Source organism: Ochotona princeps, chromosome 8 (assembly GCF_030435755.1).
Source record: "Ochotona princeps isolate mOchPri1 chromosome 8, mOchPri1.hap1, whole genome shotgun sequence".
Lineage (NCBI taxonomy): Eukaryota > Metazoa > Chordata > Mammalia > Lagomorpha > Ochotonidae > Ochotona > Ochotona princeps.
In genome coordinates, this window is record NC_080839.1 from 60009037 (window position 1) to 60019859 (window position 10823).

Consider the following 10823-nt stretch of genomic DNA (forward strand, 5'->3'; position numbering starts at 1 on the left):
GATCTTGTCTGATGCCATACCTATTGGACAGCGTTGATGCACCTATCCAAAGGGGTCTGCTTTGGCAGCCTCTGCTCTTAACACTTTTCAAATCTGTGTCCGCTGAGAGACAAGGCCTTCCATAAGATGGCAGTGAAGCTGTCACCCGAGAGCTTAATTTCCCATGATTTCAGGAGTTGGCAGGTAGAAGAGATACTTGTAATAAAAATAGGCACATATTTCTAGAGATTGGCCTGCACAAAGCCTCAGAGAGAAGGAACAAGAAAGGCGCTAGTGGGTGGGGAACCACAGAAAGGCGGCATTGGAGGGTGTGGAGGGTGGGGGACCCCAGTGAGGTGGATCACAGCTTAGAAGGTCCTGGTGGGCAGGGGACCACAGCACCTCCACTAGACAGAAATACCAATGGCGCCTCTGCTTCCTTGACCCCCAGAACTGGAATGGAAGGACTAGCCAAAATGGTAACACATAGACTATGACTACATGTAAACCAGCTCAAGGAGTTCAAGTATCTCCTTTGTATTAAAGAGAAGAAGCTTCTTGTGCCTCCCAGATACCATATGTGGAATGCCTTAGGGATGGAACTTGAATGTGTTCATTTACGTTTGGGCATGCATTTGTCGGGCTATCTTAATATCCACACAGCAGCCTGATGGCGGTTGTGTGCTATCTTACCTGTTGAGCTACCCTTTGCGCTCAGCTGTCAGCTACATGGTCGAATGTTCTTGATAAGCAGATAATTCCCCCAAAATAAGCCATGAAGGATCACCAAACACACACAGACACATCATGATGTGCCTAGTGCACATCCCAGGCCAAGGAACTTATTCCCTAAGACTGATTCTCCTCATCTGTAAAATGAGGAAAGTAGTGCAGCTTCTATAGGATCACAGTCAATATTAAATGAGATAATGCATGTGGAGTGCTAATAGGCATCTGGTACCTAGTAAAGAGCTTACTAATTGACAGTGGCATTGATACAGATTGTATTAAGTACATCTGAAATCAGAGTTGTACTCATACTAGGGATGCCAAAAAGGCCTATTACACAGTTAAAGAGATGACATGTGTACGGCTTTTATTAGTAGGAAGCTGTCAGCAAAACTATAAGGCTCACGTGTTAAATATCATGAACAAGACAGAGAGTTGCTTTTATAATGGGAGTTAGCCCCAAAGACATGATTGGAATGACAAATTTGAGCCAGTCATTGAGGGATAAAAGGGAGTTGGATGAACGCAGTAGAGAACCACAGAAATGAAGGTGTATCCTGGTGGGAACATGGAAGGGTTGCGAGAGAGTACACAATGGAGTTTGGCTGGGGAGGTGTGCGAGTGCTACAAAAAGGCCCCAGAAAAGGTTGTGACACTCAGTACCAGGATCTGCTCCTCAGTGATGGGGAGACACTGAGCGCTCCAGCAGAGGGGGGCTGTGGGCAGTGTGGAATGGGAAGATGACCACTCCGTCTGAGCTAGGTGGTTGACTTGAGGGAGGAAGGCCCGAGAAAGGGACTCCTACTGTAGTACCCCAGGCTTTAGACGATGAGGCTGTCATGCAGGCAGTGGCAAATGGGGATAAGCAGTGAGGGCTGGAAGGAAATTGAGTTGAAAATTGACTTCCAGATACAGAGGGTGGACTCGTGTGAGCTTCGGGACTGGTCAGGGTCTCTGCTAACCATGCCTATCTCTTCCTGATGCCCGTTCTGCCTGCAGGTCTCAGCTGCCTACCTGGATGCTGTGAGCTTGTCTGCTACTGGGTTTTATAAGTAAGTAGGGTGCAAATGGTCTCGCACATTTGCTGTGCGATGTCAGCCTCAGCTCCCTGGTGCCTGCCCTCTGGCTCTGACTCCTGGCAACTCAAGGTCAGGAGAGAGCAGGTACACCGAAACTCATCTCTTGAGTCACCTTGTGTCGATGCTTTCAATCTAACAATGCTCTGATATACTTAGCCAAACTGTGTGCCAAGGAGATTAAGGCAGGGGTCAACACATTGAGGACCTCATCCCAATTGTGGCCTCAAAGTGGCCTTTTTCCCTGGGGGAGCTCAGTGGCACCTGCTGACCTTCCCTTATTTCTCCCCCAGCATTCTCTTATGAACTTCAGGCGTGTTTTATGATCCGAGTCATGCTTTGCTGTTACCTGTGTGCTGTTTGGCACTATACATTGCATCACTTTAAAAAGATTGTATTTCTTTGAGAGAGAGAGAGAGAGAGAGAAAGAGACAGAGAATCATCTCCTACATAATAGTTCACTGTCCTAATGTCCGCCTGGGCTAGGACTGGGTCAGTGATGAAGCTGAGAGCCAGGAACTTCCATCTGGGTGACAGGAATCTAACCAGTTGAGCTCTCACTGCTATTTCCCAGAGTCTGCTTTAGGAAGAATTTGGAGTCAGGAGCCAGGAGCCAGGAGCCAGGGCTGGGGCTCAAGCCCAGGCACTGTGAGGTGGGACGCAGATCTCTTAACTCATGTCTCAAACACTGAACCACATGTCTGCTCCCTGTGCATTGTTTTTCTCCTTAGAGATCTCTTCCCCAGGAATGAGAACGTTTTGCCTGTGTGGTCTCATAGGTAGAACTTCCTTAAGAGAGCATGACTGAGAAGTCAGCAAGCATCTTCTGAAACTTTCAAATCCCACAGCAGTGCCCAGAGCTGGGGACCCTGCCAGCTTGGCATTGAAGCTGCACAGACATGAGCATGTTGTAGGTTTCTTGAGAAGTTAAGTGAGGCCTATTTCTTTTGTAGAGCAATAGAATAAAGGAAGGAAGAAGGAAGGGAGGCTGGAAGGAAGTTTGTTTGTTTCAAAATGTCTTGAATAAATGGGAACATAAAGCCCTCCCCCTCCTCCAGACCCATATGGCTCCACGTGAGGAGCCAACCGAGAACTGAAAATACTTGAAAAGGACTGATTTGTCTTCTTGTCCTTGTTCCCCAAACAATATGGTAAACCTACTCTTTCTGGAGCATTGCATTGTGTCAGGTATCGGAAGCAGTCTTGAGATAGATAGTGAACGCATCAGGAGATGCGTATGTCCTGTGGAACTACTGTGGTGTTTGGTGAGAAGGACTTCAGCCTCTGGGAGTTGACATCTGGAGGAGGTTTTCTGGAGCCCATCCCTCACAGACATCCTGCGATGACTGCTGTAACGGAAAGCACATGTGTTGCCAATGTTCCCGGGTTCTGTAAGAGTTCACCAACAGAAACACAAAGCAATACAGGCTTTCTCCCAAATTCCTAATACATTTTAGAGCTCCCTCTGTAAGAGGGAAGTCAGATGAATGGGGTGGATTCAGAGTTTAGGAAGATGGTGGTTTCTCTTATGCAAACTTTTCCCCTCTGCCCTGTGTTGCTTTGTTCTTGTTTGCCTTCTAGCTGTACCAGTTCTTGTGGTTTCTCTGCTGTAACACAAAAAGTCCACAGAAACAGGACACTAAAAACACATACATATGTATTTGCATCCAGTTCATGCAAAATCCAAAGTGTATAAAGTACTTTAGGACTAAAAAAGAAGAAAATAAGATGTAGAAGGGGAGGTCTGTTTCTATTCCTAGCATTTTCTCAGCCCATTTGTAGAAAGGTCCAAGCGCTGGAAGGTAGGGAGTGCTTGCTTCCTGGTACAGATTGGCACAAGATCCTGATCTGTTTAACTCTCACCTTGGCAAAGGTAGCAGGTGAACCTGTGAACATAGCCCAGGAGCCATCACAGGCAGAGCCTTCAGTCCAGGAGAGATGGGCTGCAATTCAGTAGAGCCTGTGAGTACGACTTCCATGGACTGAGGCCAGCATTCTGATACCTAACACTGACAGACTGCAGAATGACCAGATAAGGGCCACTGGCAAAACAGCAGAAACGAGAGACAAAATGCTCTTGATTACCTAAGTTTCACTAATACATCCAAGCTATACCAAATATGTGGGCTTTTTCAGAGAACAAGTGGATGAAAAAGCAAAACTATTTGGAGCACTTGTGTGTCTATGGGGAAGGGGCATGCTTCTCTTAGTACACACGCAATATCCTCTCTTCTAGAACACCCAACCTTGGCTATAGCTTTGAGACGAACTCAGGGAATCCCTTCCACTACTTCTCCTATGGGGTAGCCTGCTCTGAGGTGGAAATCGACTGCTTAACAGGAGATCACAAGGTAAGAAGTCTGCAAAGATTTAGTGCCAAGGTGGGGAAGAGAAAAGCAACAACCAAGGGCTGGTAGAGACAGACTGTGCCACTGGGCCAAGAGGGCCATACTGCAGGGGTGGTGAGACATTCCATGCAAGGCCCAAGAGAAGTGTGTAGACGTGGTGGGTCACCCCAGTCTTTGCCTCAACTCTATTGTTGTGTGAAAGCCTCCAGAGGACAGGGGACTTCAAACAAATCATGGGAAAATACTGTGAAAATTTACTCTTGTGCCAAGACAAAACAAAACAAAATTTCATGAAATCATCTACACAAATAAGCCTGTTTTCCAAGAGAGTGTTCTTTATGGATGCTGCAATTTGAGTTTCATATGGTTCTTCCTTGTCACAAAGTATTCTTTTAGCTTTTTTCAATCACTTAATCACACGATTGTTATAGACCCTACAGAACCAGAGGACAAGCTGCAGGCAGCCCATATACAGCACATGGTGGGTCAACTTTTCCTTACATAATCCACCCACAGTCAAGTTTAAAACCTCAGGTCCATGGAAACTTGCTTTGCTGCTCACAACATGTGCAAAGTTCCTTCTGCTTACCGGAGGTCGGAGTTGCTCTCTGGTCCCCCCCCCCCCACCCGCTGCTGAGAATGCAAAGCTGCGTAGTGATAGTGTGCACAGAGACGGGGTAGGAGCCTGGCCACTTGTGCCCAAGAGCGTGCCCAGCTTTGCGCACTTCCCTTCTGTGTGGATGGAACCTCTAGTCTTAGGGTCATCATATCTGTGTGACTCCAAGCATCTCTCACTTCTCAAACTGCTTCTGTTTTACCATTTGCCTTAGAACCTTCGCACAGACATCGTCATGGACGTTGGCTCCAGTCTGAACCCTGCCATTGATATTGGACAGGTAAGGTTCGCAGGGGACCAGGATGGTGACAGGGGGCTTGGTAACTGCTGTATCCCCACTCCACCCACCAGCCACAGTCTTGTTGCCCAGTGTTTTTTCTTTTCTTTTCTTTTCTTTTCTTTTCTTTTCTTTTCTTTTCTTTTCCTTTTCTTTTCTTTTCTTTTCTCTTCTCTTCTCTTCTCTTCTCTTCTCTTCTCTTCTCTTCTCTTCTCTTCTCTTCTCTTCCCTTCCCTTCCCTTCCCTTCCCTTCCCTTCCCTTCCTTTCCTTTCCTTTCCTTTCCTTTCCTTTCCTTTCCTTTCCTTTCCTTTCCTTTCCTTTCCTTTCCTTTCCTTTCCTTTTTAAGACTTCTTTAGTTTACTCAAAAGTCAGAATTAAAGAGAGAGAAAAGGAGAGATAGAGAGATCTTTCATCCAGAAGTTCGCTCCCCAAATGGCTGCAATAGCCAGAGATGGACCAGTCTGAAGCTAGGAGTCAGGAGCTTCTTCCAGATCTCTCACATGGTTACAGGGCCCCAAGGTCTTGGGCCATCCTCCGTTGCTTCCCCAGGCCATGAGTAGGGAGCTGGCTAGGAAGTGGAGCAGCTAGGACTTGAACCAGTGCCCATAGAGGATGCTGGCATTGTAGTGAGAGGATTAGCCTCCTGTGCCACCACACCTGCCTCCTAGTGTCATTTCTTTCTTTTTTTCAAATAGTTATTTTCAATTTAGTTTTTTTTTGTTTGTTTGTGGTTTTGTGTAGTTTTAAGAAGAACCTTCCACTACCCATAATTGTGCAAGTTTCAGGCCCTACAAGACCTGAATTGGTCTCCAGGGTACATGAGCAGGTGTGGCTGCTGGTCTCAGAAAGGATTTAGGTGTGTCTATTGTTATTGTTATTATCAGAAAGTCAGACATACAGAGAGGAGGGACAGAGAGGAATATCTTCCATCCATTGATTCACTTCCCAGGTGGCCAGAATGGCTGGAGCTGTGCCAGTCCAGAGCCAGGAGCCAGGGGCCTCTTCCGGGTCTCCCACACGGGTGCAGGGTCCCAAGGCTTTGGGCCATCCTCAACTGCTTTCCCAGGCCACAAGCAGGGAACTGGATGGGAAGAAGGGCTGCTGGGATTAGAACTGACACTCACATGGGATCCCAGTGCTTTCCAGGCGAGAACTTTAGCTGCTAGGCCACCCACTGGGCCCTTTCATTGTCATTTCAAAGCAGGCTGTAACACGATACTTATGAGGCTCCACCAGAATGGGACTGAGGTTGGACTTGAGTTCTCAGGGCAGAAAACAAAATATGGAAGTGGTATTCACACCTCAGAGAGCAAGAGGATGAATGGTAAAACATGAGATACACACATGTGGCATGTGAACCCACACATGTGGCTGGAGGGAGAGGCTGATGTGGATTGGACGTGAGTCTGGGATTGATGCTCTTGGCAGTAGGGTCAGGAGAGTTGATTATCCCCCCCCCTCCCCTTCCACGCAGGGAAGCTTTTGTACTCCAGAAAGCAAATACTTCCAAGCCTGAGGGCAAAAGAGAGGGGCTCAACTCTCAGGAGCAAAGGGTTGGACCAAAGAAAATAACGAGAAATGTGGGACAGATGGGCAGCAACAGTGCAGCAGAGCTGGGACAGTGAGCATCTGGCAGACCATGTAGACGTGTCTCTCCACCATGGACCATTACCAAGCCCACAGAAGTCAGCCAGCAGCCAGTCATCTCATTCATCCATTGAGCAACTTGAGATTTCCCTGCTACAGGCGGGCCCTGCACCAGGCACTACAGGTTCAAGGGTGATTCCCAGATGGTCCTTACCCCATCCTCACATGGTCACTGTGGTGTCACCTGCCAACCTTATGAATCAGGAAGCTAAAGCAGCAGGTGTCCTAAAGGGATCTGGAAGCTATGGCAGGGAAACTTTCTCTCTAAGGCCAGGCACATGAGAACCCAGCAGCTTATAAGAATTCACTAAGGAATGCCGCTCCTCCTGTCCACCTGCTTCTCAGCTTTGGGCCACCAGGTCAGTGGCAACATGTGAGGAATGCCCCCTTAGAAACTCCAGCAGGTTCTCATGGCAGGCCATGCCTGTGCTCTGTGACCCACCTAGGATTGTTGACAAGTCCTGAAACTGACTTTCCGTCCTAACACTTTTGCTTCACCCAAGTTCAGAGAGGTTGCCCTGGGCTGAAGCTTCCTCCAAGGTCGGATTACTGGTGAGGCTTTGTGTCCCTGAGGAGGATGGAGGCAGGCACGCACATCCACGTCTGTCTGTCCTGCAGGTGGAAGGCGCATTCGTCCAGGGCCTTGGCCTCTTCACCCTGGAGGAGCTGCACTATTCCCCTGAGGGCAGCCTGCACACCCGGGGACCCAGCACCTACAAGATCCCGGCCTTTGGCAGCATCCCCATCGAGTTCCGGGTCTCCCTGCTCCGTGACTGCCCCAACAAGAAGGCCATCTATGCTTCCAAGGTACTGTAGCTTGGGTCCAGGCTGCCTTCCGAGCTGCGTGGTTGCAGGCCATGGATAGAGCTGGTGGGTCTGCAAGGGGCTCATCTTAAAGAAGGAAGAGGCTTGGTGAGGGCAGGAAAGGGCCCGAGAATCAGTTACCTTGGGTTGGAGATACCACTTCAAAGCTGCTGCTTTGATCCATGAGTTCAGTCCAGGAGGTCAAATCCTGACCAACACACAGGGCTCAGACATGCGTATCTCCTGCTTGATTCTCAGAGAAGACTGAACAGATGTGGCATTCCTGTGGTCCCTAGAGAGTCAGCATCTTCGCGGCAACTGAGGGCGTTGTCTCGTTACTCACGCTCACTTGCCCTTCCGCTGCTGAGACTTGACCTTGAGATTGGAACACTGCACCTGGAGGACTGTGGATGACTGTCCTGGTTTCTTCCCTGTCCCATTCAGTAGGAAGTAGTGGAGAATTCATATTATGTGATGACGAAGCTCTAGCAGTAAAAAAAAAAAAAGGAAAACAAATAATCACTTGGAACCAATGAGATGCCCCTTTGCTCAGCTCAGTCCCCGTGGGCCACACATTACAGTGCATTGGAATCAGGGAGGCGCATGCTTAAATGCTCTCCATGCAGTTCCTCCTCGCTAGAAAATTGGATGGATTAGCTCTAGGATAAGGCCCCAGAAACCAACTTTTTAATGAATATATGTTAGTGGTTCTGAAACAGGTGGTCTCTGAGCCAGGCTTTGGGGGGCGGAATTAATCAGCTATGCTGCGAAGTGCTTTTAATCCTCTTCATTGCTGTGCCCAGAACTCCAGCAGATGATGCGGACACAGTTACAGGTGCCTGTAGGCGTCACAGTCGGAGCTGTGGGCTGACTGTTTTCCTGGGTTTGTAGCTGTAAGCCAGGAGTTAAAACTCCCATCAGGGTTTAGGGGGTTATAAAATATGATGACTTACTACAACTCTTAATAGAACACTTAATAGCACATTATGTTTGCCTGGTGTCATCAGGGAAAATACACCATGAGTAGTAAGGAAATACACCCATGGGGGCCTGTCATTTACAGAATGGATTGCTGTCAGCTGCTGATGAATTTTGATGGCTGCGTCCTGCTGCCATTTTCAGTTGCTGGGGGGGTAGTGTGGGGGCGTCATCGAATCTCCTGCGACAGGCTAACTGCGCAGCACTCTGGGCCTGTGAGGGGCACCGCGGCTAGGGCTGCCCCCAATTCCCTGCCCTGCGCTCTGTTCCGTCTAGGCTGTCGGGGAGCCGCCCCTCTTCCTGGCTGCCTCCATCTTCTTCGCCATCAAGGATGCCATTCGTGCAGCTCGCATTCAGCGCTCAGATTATAACGCGAAGCCGCTTTTCCGGCTGGACAGTCCCGCCACCCCAGAGAAGATCCGCAATGCCTGTGTGGACCAGTTCACCACCCTGGTACGATGCCCCCTCAAGCATCACGCCTTCTGTGACAGAAGGGTGGACGTGAGGCTGACTCTCAGCTGGGCAGCCTAGGGTTAATCCATCTTGGCTTTGTGGGGTGAGATGCCCACTGCCATTAGTAAGAGAGAAACACATACACACCCCTTTCTTCCACCATGGGACACCTTAGAGTTGAGTCCTTCTAGGGTTTGGAAGAACACAAGGTATAGTCACCTTTGCCCCTCGGGATACAGGTCATGGCCCAAACTCCAGAAGACCCTACCCTTTAGTGCCCTGCACTGGTATTGTGTATGCCTTCTTTGCTAAAGACACAGAGTTGAAGGTCTCTGGCGTTAGAAGGAAAATGAGGAAATCATTAATGACTTTGGCCACACCTGTGCCAGGGTGGCCACATGTCATGTAGGTGCTCAGTTGCCACCTTGGAGGTGTAGGTAACAGAGATGGCTGAGAAGGTTCATGGTCATTAGTGTGGGCAGCCTCATGTGACATGTCTAGGGGAAGATCATATGGGGCAGCTTCTTAGTATCTTCCTATATTGGGGATGATGTTAGCTGTGAGGCAAGAACCACACTGACCCCAGGCGATGCCCCTGGGAAGTGAAGATGCCCCAAAAAACTTCCCATCGCAGCCACCAGGGATGACAATTGCCCAAACACCATGCCTGGGAGAAGCAGTGCCTGATGAGCTACACGCTTGCAGGTAGGTGAGCCAGTGAGGAATCCAGTCATTTCCAGGGTCCCTTGAAGGGCTCCTTTCGATGTCACACAGCACAAGATTGAAAATCCCGGTGAGGAATCCACACAAGGAGTCCCCTCTACAAGCCAGTCCTGATCTGGCCGGAGTGGAAATGCCACTTGAATGGGCACCACTTCTCTGTTGTTCGTCATGGTGCCTCTGGAGCCTATCAGGATGGCTGCCCCCATGCCAAGTGCTCAAGGAGAATGGACAAATGAGTAGAAAGCTTAGGGGTCCTGCCCTGGGCCATGCTTGGACTGCTGGGTGGTCTTCCATTTTGGACCGGTAGAGGACAGTGGTGGGAGGTGGTGCGTGTGTGTGAGTGGAATGGGGCCATCAGTAGAGCCTGGCCACAAGGAATCTGTTGTATCTTCCTAGTGTGTCACTGGGGAAGCGGAAAACTGCAGGCCCTGGTCTCAGAGGGTCTGAAGCCATCACCCTCAGTGGCGTGTTCCTGTGGCCTGGCAGGCCTCTCCTGGAGCAGGAAGCACCTCCCACAGAACATGCATCTCTGGAAGCTTCCAGATGACAAACTGTGACTCAGCAAGAGGCCATTTCGAAGCAAATCAATTGTTGTGGAAGATTTTGATCATTGCAAACACAATGATCAGCAAATTCTGAACAATGGGACCTAAGGAGCAACTGACGTCATCTCATTGGAATCGTGTGTTTGGAATGGATTTAGGCAACCTTTGTTCTGCATCCCCGCTCACCGGATGGCCTGTGAGCATGACCTCACGCCAGGGTCTGTCCATCCAGGACAGATTGCCACAAACCTCTGCAGCGTAAGGCAAAGACACTTTGACACCCTTCCAAACCAGTCCATCTCCTGTTACACCCTCAGCTCCGTCCTGAACTGAGGCAATGAAGCCGTGGGATGAGACTAAACCCTGTAACCACTTCTGGGCCCATTGCAGAGAACAAAGAATGAAAGCAGTTCAAGGTTAATTGGATCCAGTTTTATGAAGCTGCATAAAGTCAGACTGCCCTCCAACCAATGCAATTATTGAGCCCCTCCAATGTGTGGGATTTCCTGCCTCTTCTGCTTTGTGTGTTGTAAAAGCAAAAATGATCAGATAGAAGAATTTTCATTCAGACCCGACTCAGCTAAGGATGCTATCAAAATCAAGATTAGCCAGAGGGAGAGGGAATCAGAGAGCCCGGGCTCTAACTG

At 49.1% G+C, this 10823-nt stretch overlaps 1 protein-coding gene across 2 annotated transcripts in view; it reads left to right on the forward strand.

The window, feature by feature from the left end:
• XDH (xanthine dehydrogenase) overlaps positions 1–10289 on the forward strand; it is a 60990-nt gene extending 50701 nt beyond the window's left edge. For both annotated transcript variants that reach the window (XM_004582714.3, XM_058668118.1), the window contains exons 31-36: positions 1708–1760; positions 4021–4135; positions 4963–5028; positions 7292–7480; positions 8732–8908; positions 10028–10289. In XM_004582714.3, coding sequence (XP_004582771.2) covers positions 1708–1760; positions 4021–4135; positions 4963–5028; positions 7292–7480; positions 8732–8908; positions 10028–10078 — 651 coding nt within the window. In that variant the 3' untranslated portion in view covers positions 10079–10289. The remainder of the gene's footprint in view (positions 1–1707; positions 1761–4020; positions 4136–4962; positions 5029–7291; positions 7481–8731; positions 8909–10027) is intronic.
• Positions 10290–10823: the final 534 nt, after the last annotated feature.